Source organism: Mirounga angustirostris, unplaced genomic scaffold, assembly GCF_029215605.1.
Source record: "Mirounga angustirostris isolate CCGP_5_RB_7025 unplaced genomic scaffold, mMirAng1.0.hap1 SCAF_13, whole genome shotgun sequence".
NCBI lineage: Eukaryota > Metazoa > Chordata > Mammalia > Carnivora > Phocidae > Mirounga > Mirounga angustirostris.
The window spans coordinates 10,074,560-10,097,211 of record NW_026991721.1 but is presented as its reverse complement, the minus strand read 5'-3'; the positions used below and the strand labels follow the sequence as shown (position 1 = coordinate 10,097,211).

At 47.1% G+C, this 22,652-nt stretch overlaps 2 protein-coding genes across 3 annotated transcripts in view; both read left to right on the top strand.

Moving 5' to 3' along the window:
• Positions 1–190: 190 nt before the first annotated feature.
• TMEM138 (transmembrane protein 138) lies at positions 191–21,814 on the top strand. Of its 2 annotated transcripts, XM_045893567.3 has the most exons (7): positions 191–330; positions 2,200–2,466; positions 3,513–3,684; positions 5,016–5,091; positions 5,585–5,693; positions 21,065–21,166; positions 21,720–21,814. In XM_045893567.3, exons 2-6 carry the CDS (start codon positions 2,339–2,341, stop codon positions 21,066–21,068), a joined length of 489 nt encoding a protein of 162 aa, XP_045749523.1. In that variant the 5' UTR covers positions 191–330; positions 2,200–2,338; the 3' UTR covers positions 21,069–21,166; positions 21,720–21,814. The 2 variants fall into 2 exon arrangements, with proteins under 2 accessions (XP_045749523.1, XP_064432419.1); XM_064576349.1 differs by lacking the exons at positions 21,065–21,166; positions 21,720–21,814 and having other exon boundaries at positions 5,588–6,321.
• The window catches only part of TMEM216 (transmembrane protein 216), a 6,264-nt gene continuing 2,734 nt past the window's right edge, over positions 19,123–22,652 (top strand). Inside the window, exons 1-3 of the mRNA XM_045893570.3 lie at positions 19,123–20,502; positions 21,065–21,166; positions 21,720–21,812. Coding sequence (XP_045749526.1) covers positions 20,490–20,502; positions 21,065–21,166; positions 21,720–21,812 — 208 coding nt within the window. The 5' untranslated portion in view covers positions 19,123–20,489. The remainder of the gene's footprint in view (positions 20,503–21,064; positions 21,167–21,719; positions 21,813–22,652) is intronic.

Below are 22,652 nucleotides of genomic sequence, written 5' to 3'. Positions count from 1 at the left end.
CGGCTCGGCCCGGTCCCTCACCCCCAACTCGTGTTCGGGCGGACGCGAAGCCTCTGGCCGGGGACCGGCCCTCCGCAAGGCCGCAGGCAGCGGCTGGGAAGGTCGGCAGCTGGACGCGGCGACGCCGGGAGGGCAGGAGAGGAGCGGGCCCAGGAAAGCGGTGGCCAAATATGGCAGCCGGGCTGGCCGCAGAGCGCGGAGCGAAAGCTGAGGACCGGCGGGTAACACGGTACAGACGGAGCCCGCGTCCGCCATCTACTTCCGGGATTTAAAACCGGTTTCCGGAAGCCAGGGCGGCGTCCCCATGACAACCGACGTTGGGTCTTGGAGGTGAGAGTGCTTGAGGAGTGGGTGAGGTGACCAGAGTCGGAATTTGTGTTGTTACTGTTTCGGGTGGTTTTTTTGGTTTGGGGTTTTTTTTTTTTTTGCCAAGGCAGCCGCATTTTGAGGTGGATTGGGAAGGACTGGGAGGAAAGCTGCCCTGGGACAAAGGGAACGCGGCAGGGAGCGGTGGACAGACCGAAGACGGCTCCGTTACCTCGCGAATCTCTGCCTCCCTAAAGCGGAGGCGACGGGCCTCCTTCCCGTAGAGTTGGCGGCGGGCGGGTCTCTGTCACGGATCCTCACGACAGCCCGCCGCGGTGGCCCGTGAAGTCGTGGTTTAGAGCGCGGGCTTTGGTGTCATCCCCCCGCTGTGAAGCCAGGCTCTGCTCCCCTGCGACCCGGAGGCACGACCTGAACTCTGACCCTGGGTTCTTGCCTGTGTGGCGGGGGGCTCCTTCTTGCCCACCTTGCAGAGTAGTTGCGAGGATTAAAGGAAATTGTCCTGGTCGCCAAGTGGACCATGGTGCTGGTAGTAGGTGGTAGCTGTCCGCTCAGAGAAAGTGCCATCACGCAGCCACTAAGGTGGGACTTCTCCACCAGGTGAGGTGGATGCGGTTCCTTAACCTCTCAGAGCCTCTGTGTGATACGGGCATTATATTCACACAAACGGCTGCTTCTCAAGATGGGTGTAGGATTAAGTAACCTGATGAATATAAAAGGAGCTTGTAAATTGTAAAACATTTTGCAGCTTAATTTAATCTCATCCTCTTAACACCTCAGAGCTTTGGAAATTTGTTTATAGATTTGACCCAGCTGGAGGGGTCACAGGACACCTGCAGAGCAATTTCTGGGCCTTGGAATATATGAAAGTAAAGGCCCAGCCCCCCTTATCTGGTGCCGCTGTGTTGCCACCCCCTTAAACACAGAGCTTTGCAGGAGAGCATCATTTCCTCTGCGCTGCCTGCACCACTTCCCACTTCTGCGCCAACGTCTTTCCCACCAAATACATATCAGCCTGTTACATGAGAGGCAGCTCTGGGCATTGGTTAAAAGCACAGACTCTGGACCCAGGCTGCCTGAATCCCAATCCCAGTTCTGCCACTGCTACTAGCAGTGTGACCTAGGACAAATTATTTTCTCTCTCCAAGCTCAGTTGTCCTATCTGTGTAATGGTAGAGTAATAATAGTGTGTCTTCTACTTCATGGGGTTATTGTGAGAGTTACAGAATTTTAGTGCTTAGAATAGTCCCTGGCAGGGGTGCCTGGCTGGCTCAGTCCGTGGAACATGTGACTTGATATTGGGGATCAGTGTCATGAGTTTGAGCCCCATGTTGGGTGTAGAGATTACTTTAAAAAAAAGAAAAAGGAATAGTCCCTGGCATACTGTAAGTGATTATATAAAGGTTTGCTGCTGCAATTAGTATTAGAATTAGTATTAACTACACGACTACACAGTCACTCTTTGTAGTGCTCCTAGATTCCTTTGAACTCAAAAGTGGAAAGAGCTCTGCGTTGGGGCGCCTGGCTGGCTCAGTTGGAGGAGCATGTGACTCTTGGTCTCAGGGTCATGAGTTCAAGCCCCACGTTGGGTATAGAGATTACTTAAAATGAATAAATTAAAACTTAAAGAAAAAAGAAAGCTCTGCATTTAGAAGTTTCCAGGCATGCAGAAAGTTTGAGGATGAAGGTCCCTAGGAATGACTAGTTGGGTTTTTTGGGAGGTGGTAGTGGTTTTGGTCATTGATGTATCCCAAGCAGCTAGAATGGGGCCTGGCATGTAGTAGGTCCTCAGTAAATATTTACTGTACTAATGAATTTCTAACCACCTCTCTTTCTCTCTCTTTTTTTTTTTTTTTTTCCTTTTTGCCTTGACAGGCCCTTGTCTTAGCGCAAGGAAAACAGCTCCGATTTGAGGAACTAGTGCTTCTCCCTCAGTGGTGGGGAGAGAGCCCAGAGCTGTCTTCTGGGGAACTGTGGAATGTGCCCCTGGGGGGCCCAATAAAGCAGAAGGAAGATGCTCCAGACCAGTAACTATAGCCTGGTGCTCTCCCTGCAGTTCCTGCTGCTGTCCTATGACCTCTTTGTCAATTCCTTCTCGGAGCTACTCCGGATGGCTCCTGTCATCCAGCTGGTGCTCTTCATGTGAGTTCAGTGGGTGGGACTGGACAGCTGAACCCAAACAGTTTGAAAGCCCTGGCGATTGTGATTTAGCATTTTAAAGTTATTAATGGAGAAATTTTAGGGAAAATAAAATTTCATGTATCTTGGGTACTCCACAGACATGTCACAGATCCTGTATTTATATGCTTCTAATAAGGGTCTGGGATCCAGGGAGCAGTCAGAGGGTTATTTTCTCCATCTGTGAGTAGAAGTATTGTCTTACATTGCCATGAAAGAGGATTACAGAATGGTGAGCTCAAAGGGCAGTCATATCTGTTATGTATATGGGATGGAAGCTGTTGGCATTTTTCTTCCACAATGATTTATAGACTCCACAAGGCAAGTTATTAACAGAAAATCAGTCTTCGACACTGTCTTCCTTCATTCAACAAGTGTTCATTGGCCTGCCAGACAGTGTTCTCGGTACAGTAGTAAAGCTGACAATTTCCTGCTCTCACAGGATTTCCACTCAAGTGGAAAAAGACAATGAATACATTTTTTTAAAGATAATTTTGAATAGTAACAAATGTACAGTGGATGGAAAGCGGATGGGGCGGAGAGGGGAGGGCTCCTTGAGGCAGTGGGGTTAAAGGAGGGTTTCAGAAGAGGAGACATTGGAACTGAGATTTGAATGGCCCTAAGACACCGGCCGTGCAAAGATCAAGGGAAAGGTGTTGCCATCTCTCTAGGTGGAAATGTCTGGCAGGCCCAGGTTATGTGACAGGCGGGGCTGGCTTTTTCTGGATATAGGGAAGAAAGCAGCTTCTCCTCCCAAGTGTCTAGAAGGTTAAGAGCACCAGAGCAGGAAAGCTTTGTCTGTCGGCTGCACCTCACTGATGGGGCCAGCAGGGAGTTCGAGACTCATGTCATTTGGGACCCAAAGCCCATGCCACTGTTGGGGGGGGCGTGGTTTCAGGGGCCTAGAGCACAGGGAAGGCCAGACTTCATGGTGTCCCTTAGGACTTAGGGCCAGCTCTTGGGTTGTCCCACAGACCTCCATTTAGTGGTGTTTTGTTTGATGTCTGCAGCATCCAGGATATCGCAATCCTCTTCAACATCATCATCATTTTCCTCATGTTCTTCAACACCTTCGTCTTCCAGGCTGGCTTGGTCAACCTCCTCTTCCACAAGTTCAAAGGGACCATCATCCTCACAGCTGTATACTTCGCCCTCAGCATCTCCCTTCATGTCTGGGTCATGGTAAGAGCGGAGCTCTGAGTTCCTGAATCCTTAAGGGGCTAGAAGTATCTTTTTTCTAGGAATCCAGCCTCAATTTTTTACATCTCACAGAAACCTTGACAGGAAATAGGTGTGTTGGTGGTGAATGAACGTGGTGCCGCCTGGGCTTGGGCAAGTTGCATAAGGCGCTTCTGCCCAACCTTTTGTGTTAAAGAACTGCCTTATCCAAGAGTCAGGGGACACTTCTGGAATATTCTGTTCACCTTTGCCCCAAAACAGTCCTGGTAAAACAGGAAGGTGACTGTGTTTCATCATTAGCTGTTTGGGCAGGTGGGTGTTGGGACAAGGTATTCTTAGACATTGGTGTCCCATGGGAAATGGCCAGGCCAAGAGTGTCTTGGTGCTGCATTTAGAAGTTTCATCTAAAGGTGCTGACACGGCCTCACAGCAGATCCCAGTTTTCATGGTTCAGATTCTCCTGCTTCACGAATTGTTCCATCTCTTTGGGTATTGCCTGTGTTTCTCATACTCATTTTGATGGGACACATTAAAACCTCAGGGTTCTCTAGTCACTTCTCTACTAAAGCCACCTTCTTAGACTGAACCTTCCATTAAGTCGCCCTTGTTATTCCACAGAGAGAAGTAGAGCTCACGGGGAAGAAGTAGCAGTGCCAGAGTCTCTATAGTGCTTCCTGAAGAGGATTGTCTCTGCTCTGGTTCTTGGGGCCAAAATAGGTCCTGGCTTTGTACTTTGTACTATAAAGCTGTTAATCTGATTAAACCCTGAGTGCACTAAGCCTTTATCTGACAGGAACTGAGCCTGAGATCTGCAAGGAAAGACAGTGACCACACTGAACTGAGATAATGTGTATCACTTCTCCTTGGAAAAGGCTATGGAATGGGGGCACCTGGGTGGCTCAGTCATTAGGCGTCTGCCTTCGGCTCAGGTCATGATCCCAGGGTCCTGGGATCAAGCCCCGCATCGGGCTCCCTGCTCCGCGGGAAGCCTGCTTCTCCCTCTCCCACTCCCCCTGCTTGTGTTCCCTCTCTCGCTGTGTCTCTCTCTGTCAAATAAATAAATAAAAATCTTAAAAAAAAAAAAGGCTATGGCATGAAAGGGAATAAATAGCTTAGTTCAAACTTTCTCCTTCAGGGTTAAAAGGATAGTTCCTTTGTACAGAAAAGGGAGTTTGAAGCTCCTTTGAAAAACTCCTTGGGGTTGTGGGAAGAAAGAAGGAGGGTGAGATTAGCCTAATTTGAAACCAAGCGGCATTTCTGCAGCTAACCAAGTTGGAGATTCTAGGGCCTCATCTGGTCACTAACCTTCCCCTGTCTACTCATGTCTCCTTCAGAACTTACGCTGGAAGAACTCCAACCGCTTTGTCTGGACAGATGGACTTCAAACGCTGTTTGTATTCCAGAGACTAGGTAAGGACCAGAGCAACCTCAGGCCTCCCTTCGGTGGCACCCATGGCTCAGGCAACTAAGGGCCGCGATCCTGGCTTTCCCAGTCCATCACTGCCAGCATGGGACGAGTAGAACAGCCATGACAAGAACAGGAGGGATGATGGCCAGCTGCCCTTGCAAGGGAGTCCCTGGGAAATCATGAGGCAGGGCCCCTCCGCCTTGTTAGGTTGTGTTCTTTTTTTTTTTTTTAAGATTTTTTATTTATTTATTTGACAGAGAGAGACACAGCGAGAGAGGGAGCACAAGCAGGGGGAGTGGGAGAGGGAGAAGCAGGCTTCCTGTAGAGCAGGGAACCCGATGCAGGGCTTGATCCCAGGACCCTGGGATCACGACCTGAGCTGAAGGCAGATGCTTAACGACTGAGCCACGCAGGCGCCCCGTTAGGTTGTGTTCTTAGCCTGAAACGGATATTCAGGAGCATCCCTGACACTTCTTTCCTGCATACTGCCCACAGCAGCGGTGTTTTACTGCTACTTCTACAAACGGACAGCTGTGAGACTGGGCGATCCTCGCTTCTACCATGACTCGTTATGGCTGCGCAAGGAGTTCACACAAGTCCAAAGGTGACCACTTCTTGTCACACTGATGGATGGATGCCTTTCCTTCCTGACAGAGGCTATGTTTGTGGCTCTGTGGGGTGGGCGTCGGCCCTATGCATAGGAAGCACCTTGACTTTCCTAGGACAGTCTCAGGCCACTTGTGTTCAGCAGTCAAGAAGGAGGATCTTCCCTCTTGCAAATTAAAGTGTTTCCCAATACAGGCTTCAGTACATAACCCTCCCCAGCCTCCACCTCGGTTCTGCCCCTTTTCCTTTCCTGCTCTCTGTCCTTCTTCTCACACAAGGCTGTGCGGCTTGATCCTTGGGAAGCTGTCACTTAGCCTGGTACAGGAGGGGCTCCTGGCACCTGCTTTCTTTGCACCAAACATAATTAATGGATGCAAAGAGTGACATTTCTGAGCTCCTGACTGATCACACTGTAGACATTTAGATTTTATACCCAAGGTGGGTGTTTTTTACATTTTATAAATAGGAAATAAATTGAATTCTTTTTCTGTAAGTGGTAGAGTCTGTTTGTGTAGCTAGATCTCTTCGCAGATAAGAGGCATATCAAGTCCTGGCCTTGGCATTTACTTGACCCAGTGGGCAGCTTGAGCCACAGAACAAATAAAGATATTTATTGAGTGCCGTTATGAGTACGAGCTATTTTTGTAGAAATTCAAGATGCAATCTGATGCCCCACCCCAACCCTTGGAATTCCAGACTGCTTTTTTTTTTTTTTTTTTTTTTTAGGGTTTTATTTATTTATTTATTTTAGCTGAGAGAGAGAGAGAACATGTGTGCATGTGTGCATGTGCGCCTGGGGACAGGTGGGCAGGGGAGGAGTAGAGGGAGGACAATCAAACTCCGCGCTGAGCAGGTAGCCCAACGTGGGGCTCGATCTCATGACCCTGAGATCATGACCTGAGCCGAAGCCAAGAGTTGGACGCTTAACCAACTGAGCCGCCCATATGCACCTGGACTTCCATGCTTTATTCAGCACAGAGCCCTTAACTGCCCTCAGAAGAATAAAAATGTTCCTTAGCCTGTTTTGGCAAAAGAAATTTTTAAAATTCATATGCCCATGGTATCAGCTTTCTTTTGCTAGAATAATGTGTAATAGACCACCACCAAACTTCAGTGGCAGGTACCAATAAATAGTTACATGGCTTTTGAGCCTTGGGGTTCATCTGATTGGGCTGGTTCAGGTGATTTCTGCTGGGCTTGCTCATGTGTCTGTGGTCATCTGTGGGTCAGCCAGGCAGCTGTGATGATCTTGGGATTTGGGGCTTTTGGCTAACCTAGGCTGGTCTCAGCTGGACTGACTGGGCTGTCCTGGTTCTCCTGAGTCATCGTCCAGAGGACTAGCCTGGGTCTGTTCACATGACAGTGGTAGAGGAGCAGAAGAATGAGCTCCATTGTGCAATCTTAACTTCAAGCCTTTACTTGTATTGTGTCTCTTGGACTCCCATTGGTCAAAGCAAGTCATATGACTGAGCCCAGAGCCCAGGTGGGAAAGCACTACAAAGTGTCCTGGTAAAAGGCGCAGATAGACGGAGGGCCATTAATTCAGTCTAACCATGTCAGAAAGTTGCTCTGTAAAACTCATCATTCAGAGGCATTTTAGCACAGGGGTTGGCAAACTTTTTCTATGAAGCTCCAGATAGTAAATATTTTAGATTTTGAGGGCCATATGGTCTTTGTTGCAACATAAGCATACCTTGCTTTATTGCGCTTCACAGGTACCGTGTTTCTTACAGATAGACGGTTTGTGGCAAATTCATGTTAAGCGAGTCTGTCGGCACCATTTTTTTCAACAGCATTTGTTCGCTTCATGTCTGTGTGTCACATTTTGGTAATTCCCGCAACATTTCAGACTTTTTCATTGTGATTATATGTGTTATGGTGCTCTGTGATCAGCGATCTTTGATGTTGCTATTGTAATTATCGGGGGCACAATGAAGCGCACCCATGTTAGTTAGCAAGTTTAGGCTATAGATGTTCGGCGTGTTGTTGTGATTCCACCGACTGGCTGTCCCCCGTCTCTCTTCCTCTCCTCTGGCCTCCCTCTTCCCTGAGACACAACAGTATTGAACTTAGGCCAGTGAATAACCCTACCATGGTCTCTGAATATTCAAGTGAAAGGAAGAGTTGCATGTCTCTCACTTAAAATCAAAAGCTGGAATGACTAAGCTTACTGAGGAACACATGTCAAAAGCCAAGATGGGCTGAAAGCTAGGCCCCTTGGGCCAAACAGTCAAGTTGTGAATGCAAAGGAAAAAAAATTAGAAGCGCTGCTCTGGCATTCACGCAAACAAAGTAAAGCAGCCTTGTTGCTGATATGGAGAAAGTTTGAATAGAAGATCAAACCAGCCTCAACGTTCCTATAAGCCCAAGCCTAACCCATAGCAAGGCCCAAACTCTTCAGTTCTGTGAAGGCTGAGAGGGGTGAGCAAGCTGCCCAAGAAAAGTCCGAAACTAGTGGAGGCTGGTTCATGAGGTTTAAGAAAAGCCATCTCCATAACATACAAGTGCACAGTGCAGCAGCTGCAGCAAAAAGATTAGGACTGGGGACACTTGGGGGGCTCAGTTGGTTGAGCGACTGCCTTCAGCTCAGGTCATGATCCTGGGGTCCTGGGATCGAGCCCCACATCGGGCTCCTTGCTCAGTGGGGAGCCTGCTTCTCCCTCTGCCTGCCACTCCCCCTGCTTGTGCTCTTTCTCTCTGACAAATAAATAAAATCTTAAAACAAAAGTTACAACTCACTGAAAGCTCAGATGATGGTTAGCATTTTTTAGCAATTATTTTTTATTTTTTATTTCATTTTATTTTTTTAAGGATTTATTTTTTTAGAGGGAAAGAGAGGAGGGGGAATGGGCAGAGGGAGAGGGGGAGAGAGGATCTCAAGTCAACTCCCCACTGAGTGTGGAGCCCGACACAACACAGGACTGGATCCCACCACCCTGAGATCATGACCTGAGCCGAAACCAAGAGTCAGACACTCAGCCAACTGAGCCACCCAGGCACCCCAGCAATTATTTTTAATTAGATATATATATAGGTATATGTGTAGGGTTTTTTTTGTTGTTGTTGTTTTTTAAAGATTTTATTTATTTATTCATGAGAGACAGAGACAGAGAGAGAGAGGCAGAGGGAGAAGCAGGCTCCCAAGGAGCAGGGAGCCCGATGTGGGACTCGATCCCAGGACGCTGGGATCATGACCTGAGCCGAAGGCAGACGCTTAACCATCTGAGCCACCCAGGCGCCCGGTATATGTGTAGGGGTTTTTTTAGCCATAAAGCTAGTGAACACTTAATGGACTATAGTATGGTGTAAACACGACTTTCATGTACACTAGGAAACCAGAAAATTCATTTGACTCGCTTTATTGTGGTATTTCTTTACTGTGGTATTCTGGAACCAAACCTGCCATATCTCAGGCGTGCCTGTGGTCCACTTCGGCATCATAGTGTGAAAGCAGCCAGAGGGGCGCCTGGGTGGCTCAGTCGTTAAGCGTCTGCCTTCGGCTCAGGTCATGGTCCCAGGGTCCTGGGATCGAGCCCCGCATCGGGCTCCCTGCTCCGTGGGAAGCCTGCTTCTCCCTCTCCCACTCCCCCTGCTTGTGTTCCCTGCTTGTATTCCCTCTCTTGCTGTGTCTCTCTCTGTCAAATAAATAAATAAAATCTTTAAAAAAAAAAAAAAAGAAAGCAGCCAGAGATGATACGTCAATGAATGGATGCAGCTGTGTTCTAATCAAACTATTTAAGGACACAAATTTGAATTTCATATCATATTCATGTGTCACACAATATTTTTCTTTAGACTTTTTTCAACTATGTAAAAATGTAAAGCTATTCTTAGCTAAAGAGCTGTGCAAAACAGGCTAGATTTGCCCCAGGCCATAGTATACTGAGCCCTGGTTTAGAGGCCTAGAATAAAGTTCTGGAGAAAGAGAGACTATATAGTTAATCAGCTGTGCTGTCAAGATTTTAACAGTTATTAAAAAAGAAAAGGTACAGTGTTCAATAAACTGTGTAAGGCCCCATATCCTATAATTGGAACAAGTGATCTAAAAAGACCTAACAGGGGCGCCCGGGTGGCTCAGTCGGTTGGGCGGCTGCCTTCGGCTCAGGTCATGATCCTGGAGTCCCTGGATCGAGTCCCGCATCGGGCTCCCTGCTCCACAGGAAGACTGCTTCTCCCTCTGACCCCCCTGCCCATGTGCTTTCTCTCTCTCTCTCATTCTGTCTCAAATAAATAAATAAAATCTTTAAAAAAAAATAAAAAATAAAAAGACCTAACAAAGCAACCATCATCTATACTTACTATACCCTCATCTATAAAAAAAAAAATAGCCCAATTTTGAACTTTTCACAAAAGCTTATATAGGAATATTATATTCCCCTTTGCTCACAACAGTGCAGTTTTTTTGTGCCCCGGAATGAATCTGGCCTAGATTGTTCTCTATAGTGTTTGCAGCTAGTGAGTACAACCAAATGCCTGTTTCCTTAAAATATTTGTGGCACTTTGGGGCCCTGTGAGTTCTGGGATGTGTGTGTGTGTATGTGTGTGTGTGTGTATGTGTATTTACTTTCTTTAATAGTTAATATATTCATGTGATACAAAATTCAAGTTATTAAAAGGTTTATGCGATTAATTTTCTTCCTGCTATATCTCAGCCACTGAGTTCCTTCTCTGTGCCCTCCCTGACAATCTACATTTACCTGTATACTTCTTACAGATAATATAACATTTCAGAAACATTTTTACCAAAAACAGACATACAGTTTGCCACCATCCTCTCCCAGTTGTTTATGTCAAACCTTTGACAATATGTGTATATATTTTATATGCAGCCGTGAATATGGGGAATATGCCATAAAACAGTTTGCTTTTTCCCCCACTTAGCAGTAGGAATGTGTATTTATTTATTTATTTATTTTTCTTTTTAAAGATTTTATTTATTTATTTGACAGAGAGAGAGAGAGAGAGAGCGAGAGAGGGAACACAAGCAGGGGGAGTGGGAGAGAGAGAAGCAGGCTTCCCACCAAGCAGGGAGCCAGATGTAGGGCTCGATCCCAGGACCCCAGGATCATGACCTGAGCCGAAGGCAGATGCTTAACAACTGAGGCACTCAGGCGCCCCAAGGAATGTGTATTTAAGATGAGATGTTAAATTAACTCCCTGGGGACAGTGAGCGAAAAGCAAAGCATTTCACAAATGCTTAGAGACTTTTAGTAGGATAGAGTTGCTCCTGGCTGACCAGTGCTCCAGTTAGTAACTAGAAAAAACAGATAAAATGCCTTGGGCTCAGTTCATGATCCCAGGGGCCTTTCTTTTTTTTTTTTTTTTTAAGATTTTATTTATTTATTTGAGAGAGAGAGAGTGAGAGAGCACAAGAGGGGGGAGCGGGAGAGGGAGAAGCAGACTCCCCGCTGAGCAGGGAGCCCGATGTGGGACTCGATCCCGGGACTCCAGGATCATGACCTGAGCCGAAGGCAGTCGCTTAACCAACTGAGCCACCCAGGCGCCCCCCAGGGGCCTTTCTTAAGGGCCTCAGAGAATTACTGAAGGAAAGAGGATTGGGGGACCTAAAATTCTAAAGTAGGGAGATTCATAGAGAAGTGAGCTGACAATCTGCAGCAGATTTTTGCCTGGGGGCATTTGCTGATTCTGGGTTTGAGCAAGAAGCTAAGAATCCAGGCGTTGCCCAGATGGAGGGTTATAGCCAGGAAACAGAAGCTGAGCCGGGTTGTCTGACAACACTGGAGAAACAAAACTGAGGGCTGGAGGAGGCTTAAACACAAAACAATTACCTCCTCAAGATATTTACCAAATCTTAGGGCCAGAGGTTATCAAAAGCTAAACCTCAAAGCTCTGAAGAGCAGAACAGAACTTTTGGCAGATTTTCGGTGCTGATAATTAGAATTCAGGACCCGCCAGCCGGAGGGAACCAGTGAACAGATAAAAAGCTCAGGACTCCTTACTAGGAACAAGATGAAACAGGTAGACTGACGCTTATCAAAATTGCAGTGCAGCCTCAAACCATCTAGTTCCTGAGCAAGTTAAGGTGATCAGTCCCCTTCTATCTGCCCTTCAGAGAAAGGAGTGGAAGAAAAAACATATAGAGACACTGTATTTTTTATACACAATTTCTGGATCTAGTAATAATTACTGGCAAGTCAAGGGATAGGCCCGTATTATTTAAAACCAGAGTAAAAGTAAAAAAATAGAAACAGGTGATCCAAATATTGGAGAAAGTAGACAAGGAGTTTAAACTATGATTGATATGCTCATGAAATAGAGGAAAACATGGAGGACGTAGATAAAATATTTAAACTATACCTAGGGATTTCTAATAATGGCTGAGATCCTATGGGAATGACCCCTCCACAGATAACTGTAAAGTCTGGACATAATATGAAAAACAGCTCCTTGAAGATACTGGAGAATGAAGGGAAAGTTTGATGGGCATTCCACACTCTAAAGAGGAGAATTATGCAGAGAAATTTCCTTATTTTTGCTGCTTATAACTTGGCAGTAGGCGAAGTGGCATGTACGTTTGCTGTTGGAAAATCCCAGTGCCAGAGTACCGAGTGAGGGCAACTGAAGGCGTGGGAGAGATGAGAATCTCAGAAGGGAAGAAGCCAGAGAGGTGGGAATCCCCAGATTCTGTCTGCCCACATCTCTGCCCAAGCCCCGCACCAACGCACGTGCAATGCAGACTCATGGCAACTCAGCTAAAGACAGAAGATCTAGACTGAGATTGGAGCCCGCCACCCAGTAAGTGTGGCCTCAGGTGTGTATCCAACCAGGCTGATTACCTGATGCAACCAAAGGAACATTAGTCTTTGCAGACAAGGAACAGAAACCAGAGTCTCCACGCTTTAACATTCAAAACTGACATGGAGGGGTGCCTGGGTGGCTCAGTCAGTCAAGCGTCTGCCCTGGGCTCAGTTCATAATCCCAGGGGCCTGGGATCGAGCCCCGCGTCGGGCTCCCTGCTCAGCGGGGAGCCTGCTTCTCCCTTTCCCTCTGCCTGCCACTCCCCCTGGTTGCTCTCTCTTTCCCAAATAAATCTTAAAAAAAAAAAAAATACACAACTGAGGGGCGCCTGGGTGGCTCAGTCGGTTAAGTGTCTGCCTTCAGCTTGGGTCATGATCTCAGGGTCCTGGGATCGAGTCCCGCATCGGGCTCCCTGCTCAGTGGGGAGTCTACTTCTCCCTCTCCCTCTGTGTGCTCATGCTTTCTCTCTCTCTCTCTCTCTCTCTCACTCTCTCTCAAATAAATAAATAAAATCTTTTAATTAAAAAAAATAAAAATAATTTTTAAAAAACTGACATGGACATTGAGATGAACCAGATATGGGAATTAACAGACAAGGATATTAAAGCAACAATGAAAATACATTCTCAGCAAAATGATAGGTGACCTCAGCACAGAAGCAAATGATTTTTGAAAAACAGAAATTCTGGAAATAAAAATGACAGCAACTGGGAATTTTTGAATTAAATGGATGGATTTAACAGCAAAAGCAGAGATAACAATGAGTCAGTGAACTAGAAGACAGATTAGTAGAAATTACCCAAGCTGAAAAACAGAGGGGAAAAAAAGATTAAAAAAAAAAAGCTTCCACAGACTAGTTATATCATATCAGACAGTCTGACATATGTGTAATTGGAGTCCTAGGAGGCAAAAAGAAGGAACAGAGCAGAAAAAATATTTAGGGAAGCAATAGCCAAAAGTTTCCTTAATTTGATGAAAGAGAGATTTGCAGATTTAAGATAGTGCACAAACCCACCTTGAGAAACACAGAAAGGCCACCGCTAGGACATCCTAGTCAAATCATTTAAAGCTAAAGGCGAAAAGGAAATCTTGAAAACATCAAGAGAAAACAACACACCACACAGAGAGGAATAACAATTGAAAGCTAGCTTCTCACTAGAAACTGGAAGCCAGGAGAGAACATAACATCTCTAAGATGCTAAAAGAAAAAGAAAAAAAAAAAAAAGGTCATCAGAATTCAGCATTCACCAAAAATATACTTCCAAGAATGAAGTTGAAATAAAGACATTTTCAGATTAAAGAAAACTCAGGGAATGAGCTGCCAACAATCCTGCATTACAAGAAATGCTACAGGAATTCTTTGGCCTGGAGGAAATAGTAACAGACAGATGGAAACTCAGATTCTCAGAAAGGAATGGAGCATAGCAGAAATAGTGCCCAGTTAAATAGAAAGACTTTTTGTCTTTTTTCCTATTAATTTCTTTATAACATATAAGAGTGTAGAATGCAATTTTTTCCCAAGTACACAGAATATTGACCAGTATATACCATAAAACAATTGGGCCATAAAACAATTCTCAATAAATTTAAAAGTGTAAAGAGTATGTTCTTTAAAAAAAAAAAAAAGATTTTATTTATTTATTTGACAGACACAGCGAGAGAGGGAATTCAAGCAGGGGGAGTGGGAGAGGGAGAAGCAGGCTTCCCGAGGAGCAGGAATCCTGATGTGGGGCTTGATGCGGGGCTCAATCCCAGGACCCTGGGATCATGACCTGAGCCGAAGGCAGACGCTTAAAAGACTGAACCACCCAGGTGCCCCTAACGAGTAGTTCTTTGACAATAATGGGATTGAGCTCGAAATCAGTAACAAGATAGCTAGGTGGTTCAGTCTAGGTCCAATCAGGAGACAGAAACCATACAGTAATTTAAACATGACAAGTTTACTATAAATTAACTATAAAGTTATGGCAAAAGAGTAACTATAAAGATGTAAAGAGAATTCTCAAAAGGTACCTGAGGGCTGAGGGAGAGTACCCAAGAAAGGAAAACTTGGCAGGGTCCCACCCTAAGACTGGGGTTCAGACCTCACTGCAGCCCTCCAGGACACAGGGGAGCCAAGGCTGGTGAGCAGGTGCACAGGGAGCGTAAGGGCACCACCCGCAGGCACCAGGCCCAGAGTCCACAGTATCCACATTGGGCAGATCCCCTGAAACAAGCTTCCAGGCCACAGGTGAGCCAAGACTGTTGGGAAGGTGACCAAAGGTGTGCGCACGAGGCGTGCAGTGCATGACCGCCACACAAAGCGTGGAGGGCCACGTGAATCGACCCTCCCGGGGGAAGAGCCGAGGTTGGTGAGCAGAGGTACAGAGGGAGTCGGGGCACTGCTGTGGGCACGTGGTGTCCATGCCTGGGGGGCTCTGGGACAAATGGTCCGGGGCATAGGTAAAAAAGGCTGAGGGTGCAGGTGCAGAGAGTCCGGGAGTAGCCACAGGTGCAAGGCCTGGAGCATGCAGCATCCCTCACGGGGAGGGCCACCACAAAGTAGTCACCGGGGCTGGACCTGGTCTGCAAGGTTGCCGGGGGATTGCCTGCTCCTGGCGCGGAGATGGAGCAGAGCACCGGCCCCCGCATGGTCCCTGACATCCCCGTGCACAGGCACTGCTGACAAACCATGGCACCGGAGCAAGGAAAAGCAAACCAGAGCTCCCTGCAGCAGAGAAAACAAGTCCTTTCCTTCCTCGAGTGTCCTTCCAGTGCCCTCTACTGACAAAGCTAACATCAGGCTCACTGTAAGGAAGAAATGCTGAGACCAGTCCATTATCAAAGAACAGGTACTAAAGGGTGAATCTGGAGCCAAGAGGCAAAACAGAGATAACAGAATCCATCTTCTTGGCTACTCAGAATCCATACGTGCTCTTCTATACATATTTGGACTTCCCTATCAGTTATATTCCTGCCAATAAGATATATCTATCCTTAAAAGTGATGTTCTCACCCTTCTCCCAAATGAGAAGACACAGTCCTAATACTCACTGTATCCAGAGCTGGCTATAGTAATTACTCCACAATTTTAGTCATGGTTCCATGAAATATTCTACTACCTAAAGATTAAATTATAAAGTTGACCTCCCACAATTTGTACATAAAACAAAAAGGGGAGTAAAAAGGAGAAAATGGTCAGTATAGACAAATATACATACAAGAATCAAAGAAACACATGCAAAGCTACTACAGTCCTCGTTTTTGTAACTGGTTATTTTTGTAAGTGGTCACAAGGTCATAGCTGACATCCATGGCTTCCTTCTTCAACTACCCATTCCATATTTCCCTTGTCCTCAGCTGAGATTCTGGGGCTCTGGGCTCTTTACCTGGTACAGTAACCCAAACCCTCATTCTAAAAGACCTTAGTCCTTAATCGCCCTGCTTTGGGGGAAGCATGGGTGTACTGAGAGGTGCTCCGAGAATCCTCTGGGCTCTAGACACAGTCTTCCTCAACCCCATTGTGTAGCAGCAGTGGAATTTTCCCTTGAGAATCAGCATCAATTACTTCACCCAGTCGATTGGACCCCCTCCCTTTGCCCAGTGGTTTAGTGGCATAAGGGGCCCAAAATGGCCAGGTGGCAGTCCCTTCTTCCAATTCCATGGTACCATTTTTGTGTCCCTTTGCGGAACATTCCTCACTTGAGAACTAAAATCTCCAAATCAGCAGGCTCCAGTTTTTCAGGATAAGAGGCAAAAATTCTGTGAGTGGGTAAGGTGTAATAGGACGAGTCATTCCTACTCCCACCCCTTGGTTCCTGGACCCACGTTGTGCTCGCCAGGGGGATGACAGCACCATATAAATGGTCTCCCATTCAAAGAAGTACTTCGTTCTGTAAAGCAACCCTCATTATTTCATGGTGTTGTCTCCCACGTGGTGCTAGAACCCAGTCTTCAGTAAGCTGTTCCACTTTTCAAGGAAGCCCCCTGGTTCCAGGAGAAATATGTGTGGGAAGACCTGTTAATTCCATGGGCATAAGCCCATTGCCACACTTCCTCCACTGTGAAATGAGTAGCTTGATCAGATGCGATGTTGTACGGAGTAAATGGTGTACGTGGTGTCCTGGGAGGGCCCCAGGAAACGACACCCCAGGGTGTGGGTGAGCCAAGGCCGGTGGGCGGGGATGCAGAAGAGTCAGGGCACTACTGCAGGGTGAGATCTGGAGCCTCTGGTATCCGTATCAGGAAAGCTCTGGGAAACAGCCCCTGGGGTGCTGCAAGCTGAGGCTGGTGGGCAGGATACAGAGGGATCCTGATGCACTGCAGGTGTGAGGCTGCGGCAAGGTGAGCACCAAACCTGGGCCGAAGCTGGAAGATTGCCGCGGGGCCCTCCACTCTTGGCACACATCCAGTGGTGTCCCCCCAGTACACATCTCTGACAGACTGCAGCAAGAGCAGAGGCACACTGGAGCCACGAAAACCCCTTTTCTCCTGCAGTGTCCTTCTAGCATCCTCTTTTTTTTTTTTTTAAGATTTTATTTATTTATTTGAGACAGAGAGAATGAGAGACAGAGAGCATGAGAGGAGGGAGGGTCAGAGGGAGAAGCAGACTTCCCGCTGAGCAGGGAGCCCGATGTGGGACTCGATCCTGGGACTCCAGGATCACGACCTGAGCCGAAGGCAGTCGCTTAACCAACTGAGCCACCCAGGCGCCCCCTTCTAGCATCCTCTTATCACCGAGCTCACTATACGGGAGAAATGCTTCAAGTCCAGTCCGCTATCACAGAATAAGTGCTGAAAACTGAATCTGGAGCTGAGGGGCACTATACCTATAACTGCCACACGGGGAAACCACTAAATATTTAGCAATTAAATAATACACTTGTAAAGAATGCACGGGTCAAAGAAGAAATCATAAGGAAATTAGACAGTACTTTGAACTGAATAATAATGAAAATCAAACATTAAAATGCCTACGATGTAGCTTTTTACTAGCAAAAAATATTTAAAATCAATGGTCTTGGGGCGCCTGGGTGGCTCAGTCAGTTAAGCCTCTGCCTTCGGCTCAGGTCATGATCCCAGGGTGCTGGGATCGGGTCCCGCATCGGGCTCCCTGCTCAGCGGGGAGCCTGCTTCTCCTTCTGCCGCCGCTCCCCCTGCTTGTGTTCCCTCTCTCTCTCTCTCTCTCAAATAAATAAATGCAATCTTTGAAAAAATATTTAAAAAAAACCAAAATCGGGGTGCCTGGGTGGCTCAGATGGTTAAGCGTCTGCCTTCAGCTCAGGTCATGATCCCAGCGTCCTGGGATCGAGCCCCGCATTGGGCTCCCTGCTCGGCAGGAAGCCTGCTTCTCCCTCTCCCACTTCCCCTGCTTGTGGTTCCCTCTCGCTGTCTCTCTCTCTGTCAAATAAATAAGTAAAATCTTAAAAAAAAAAAAAAATCAATGGTCTAAATTTTTACCTTCAACTAGAAAAAGAGAGCAAAGTAGAATAAAACCAAGACCAGAACTAAAGAGAACATGGACAAAATAATAAAGAGAAATATATAAAACCAAAGTTAATTCTTCAAAAAGTTGATAAGTCTTTAGCTAGAATGATCAAGAAAAAGAGAAGACACTATTACCAATATTACAAATGAAAAAGGGAATGTTCCTATAGATCTTACGCATATTAAAAGGATCGTAGGGTTATTTATAGACAATTTTACATCCCCATGACTTATTGTAGAACTGGAAGTTTGTACCTCTTGATCCCCGTTACCCATTTTGCCCCCCCCCCTCCCACCTTCCCCTCTGGCAACCATCAAATTATTCTCTATCTAGGAGTTTTGTTTTGTTTGTTCATTTGTTTTTTGTTTTGTTTTAGATTCCACATATAAGTGGAATCATATGGTAATTTGTCTTTCTCTGACTTGAATTTCATTTAGCATAATATGCTCAAGGTCTATCCATGTTGTTGCAAATGGCAAGATCTCATTTTTTTAATGGCTGAGAAGTATTCCATTGAATATATATACAGCACATCTTTCTCCAGTCATCCATTGATGGACACTTAGTTTATTTCCGTATCTTAGCTATTATTGTGAATAATGTTGCAGTGAACACAGCAATGCATATATCTTTTCTTTTTAAAAGATTTTATTTTTGAGAGAGAGCGCGCGCGAGTGCGCAAATGAGCGGGGCGGTGGAGGGAGGGTTGCAGAGGGAGAAGCAGACTTCCTGCCGAGCAGGGAGCCCAATGCGGCACTCGGTTCCAGGACCCTGAGATCATGACCTGAGCCGAAGGCAGACACTTAACCCACTAAGTCACCCAGGAGCCCCGCATCAATCTTTTCAAATTAGGGTTTTGTTTTCTCTGGATGAATACCCAGTAATGGAGTTACTGGGTCATGTGGTACTTCTATTTTTAATTTTTTGAGGCACCTCCATGTTTTGTAGAGTGGCTGCATTAAGATACATTCCCACCAACAGTGCACAAGGGTTCCCCTTTCTCCACATCCTTGCCAACATTTGTTATTTCTCATCCTTTTGATAATAGCCATTCTGACAGGTGTGAGGTGTTATCTCATTGTGGTTTTGATGTGCATTTCTCTTATGATGAGTGATGTTGAGCATCTTTTCATGCGTCTGTTAGCCATCTGTAGGTCTTCTTTGGAAAAATGTCTGTTCATGTCATCTGCCCATTTTTTAATTGGATTGTTGTTTTGTTTTGTTATTGAGCTGTAGAAGTTCTTTATATATTTTGGATATTAACCCCTTACTGTATATATGACTACACTGTAATTGCTCCTTCCCCCCAGGGGCCCTGGCTTATTAGCTGCTTGCTTACAAAGGTGCTGAGCCATTACCCTGGGCTCCTCAGATGTGGCATCATCTATTGTGTGCACCGCTTTCTGGGCTCATTGTCACTCAGAGGACTTGGGTGCAGGGGAACCATGCTGACATTCCTGCTGCTTGGGGGGCTAGGAGCAATTCAGTCTTACCTCCCCATCTTAGCTCCCCGTCACTAAAGAAAACCTTCAGCTTGCATTAAGTTCTGCCAAGGGGAAGCACAAGCGGAGATAGGAAGGCAGAGGAGAGGGGAGGGAAACAAGGTTGGTGATGTACCCACCAGCTTCTCAGATTCTCCCACCTGGTGGGAGGGCTTCTCCATACCTCTCTCCAGGTGCATGGAATTGCTTCTGCTCCTTCCCCTTTATGCCTAGAAGAAAAAAATTCCCGCCCCACCTCCAATCCCACTAGCGAGGGGTACAGCACTGTCCTTGAGGGTTAGTCACTCTATTCAAATTACCTGTTTCCTGCCCTGCCAGGACCGACTGCGGGTTAACAGGCATGTCAGCCTGGGCCCACTGCAAACCCCTTTTCTTTCCACTCCCCTGCGGGAAGTGATTACTCCAAATGGTATTCAGGCTTCAAAACCCAGTTCACAGGCCATCCCTTGGAAACTTCTTTCAATTCCCACCCAGGAGTACTTTGGCCTCTCAACTCCCCTGCACGCTCTGGGTCACGTGGTGATCACGTTTCATCTCTGTGTCTTCTCGGAGCTTCTTGGACGGAGCCTCCAGTTCTGACGCCCTTTGGTGCCCGCTAACTACCTGGTACCTGCTAACCCCCACCCGGCATTTGCAGAGCACCATCGCGCAAACCGTTTCTCATTGTAAGACCGTTGTTAGAAAAGAGAAGCGTGGGCCTAGGGCCTATTTACTAATCCTGTGGTCACGCTGCCACAACCGACCACTTCGGCCAACGCCCTGTCACCCGGGGTTGGCGAGCCCGAGAACGGCCCCTGCCCCGGGGCCCCGCGGACGACAACCTTGCTCCCCGCCACTGCTCCCCCAGGCTCAGCGAGCCGAAAGCCCAGCGGCGGCGGTCTACGCCCGCGCTCCTCCCCGCGCACGCGTGGCCGGCCTCGCGCGGGCCCCGGGCCCTGGGAACCATAGAGTGCCGCGGGCGGACAGAGGGGCCAGCAGCCGGGGTCGCTCCATCCCCGCTTCCGGCCGCGCCTCGCTGCTCTGGGAGCGGCTGTAGCGGCGTACGCAGTTTCCATGGGGACTGAAGATGGCGCCGCGAGGTGAGATTCCGGAGGTGTGTGAGTCTCTGGTCCTGATGCCTTCAGTGTCCCTCTCCCCCCCGTTAGAGCCCGACTCTTCATTCTCGGGTGTTAGGGACATCTCTCCTCACTTGTCTAGAGTGGGGTTTCGCAGCCCCACTCTCCGTGAGTGCCTGAAGGTCTCGAGGTGCAGGTCTCAGAAACCCCCAGATCCTGGGCTGGGCCTCTTCCAGGCCGGCTCAGTTACGAATTTGCTGCGTGACCTCGAACAGGCCAGTGCTGGCCAGTGGTGGCCTTTGCGCCCCGATGGCCCAAATAGTGACGGGGTTAACATCTTAGAGCGGCCTTGACTTTCACCCCGAAGACAAGAGTCGGGTTTGACGGTGATTCCGGGGAAGGAAGGGGATTGATGGAAGCCCCCCCCCCCACACACACACCCCCTCTCATTATCAGCAGTCGGAAGTACCCCAAGTGGCCTCTCCCAGTAGCTGCGACCTCGTGTTTTCTTCAAGTTAGGCACAGAACCAAAGAACAGAGATTGACGTGCCGTCGTGCCCATCCCTCTTATTTGTGCTCTTTTCAGGTAAACGGCTGTCCTCTACCCCCCTGGAAATCCTGTTCTTTCTGAACGGGTGGTATTATGCCACCTATTTTCTGCTGGAACTCTTCATATTTCTGTATAAAGGTAAGGCCTGGGGCTTGACTACCCTTGCCCCAACATCCCTTCCCCACTTCAGCCCAGAGCCAACTCCCATCAGGAGCCCTCTTATTTTTCATCCTTTTCTGTAGCTCCTCTTCACTTCATCATATGGCTTCTTTGAGAATGACTGACTAGGAAGCCCCTCAGCAAGAGTTCCCTCAGTTGGGGAAATGTGGGCTTCTCCGTCCTTATTCTCCCTCGTCACCTCTCTTTGCTAAGCTCCACTGTAGGCTCATTGGTGACCCTCAGAAACTATTCAGTGGCCAGTGTTCCCATGTAGATCCAGTCACTTTGGAGACTGGAGGCCTCACAGACTTTTCGAGTTAGGAGTGAAATCCCCTAATAATGAGTCGGCCTCTAACAGACATAGTCACGCTGTGAGTTAGTGTATCCTGTAGCAGGTTAGCAGATCCTACCCTCATCTCACTAACTAGTTCATGGAAAGCTGATAAGACGCATGCCCTCTTTATCCCCAGGTGTAGGGGAGTTCTTGTGGGTGCTGTTACATGTTTGCAAACTCTGGCTTTTGTGTCGGCAGCTCTCCTGCTACCATATCCAACAGCCAACCTAGTACTGGATGTGGTGATGCTTCTCCTTTACCTTGGCATTGAAGTAATTCGACTGTTTTTTGGTGAGTGTTATCCAGAGAATATTTCCATTCCTTCTCAGACAGACTTGATTAGCTTGATTAACAAGAACAAGTACATAACCTAGTCTCACAATAAGAGATTGGATCTGGTGGAATGTCCCATTACTCCCTCTCTGAAGTTTCAAGCTGCTTCATATTTTGGGTCAAGCTTTACTTGTTGTTGCTCTGTAGGGCCAGAGGTGGGCAGTAGCATGATATTTTAGATAGTTCCTTCCTAATTTCCTAAGTGCTAGGAGAGCCTGGTTCCTCTCACTGGCTTGCTTGGGAGAATAGATTTGACTGTAACCCCACGTTCAGGGCAGTATGTCACACAAGTTGGCACTTAGGTCCCCTCCACTCTCTGAACAGGGATTTCTTAGGACACTTTTTTTTTTTTTAAGACTGTATTTATTTATTTGACAGAGCAGAGCACAAGTAGAGGGAGCAGGCAGAGGGAGAGGGAGAAGCAGGCTCCCCGCTGAGCAGGGAGCCCGACATGAGGCTCAATCCCAGGCCCCTGGGATCATGACCTGAGCCGAAGGCAGATGCTTAACCAGCTGAGCCACCCAGGCGCCCCTAGGACAAGTTTTTTATCCTCACAGATCCAGAGCAAATTCATTATTAGTTAGAATATCTTATCCCAGAAAACAGTGTTAAAACACAAGCTGAGAAGAAACAGTATTTGCAACACATGTAACAAAGGATAAAGAAGGCTCACATAAGTCACTAAAGAAAAGATGACCTAATTTTAAAAATTGGTAAGGGACACTAATAGGCAGTTCATATAAGAATAATTACAGAGGATCAGAAATAATGATAAAATGCCCAAACTCATTAATAAAA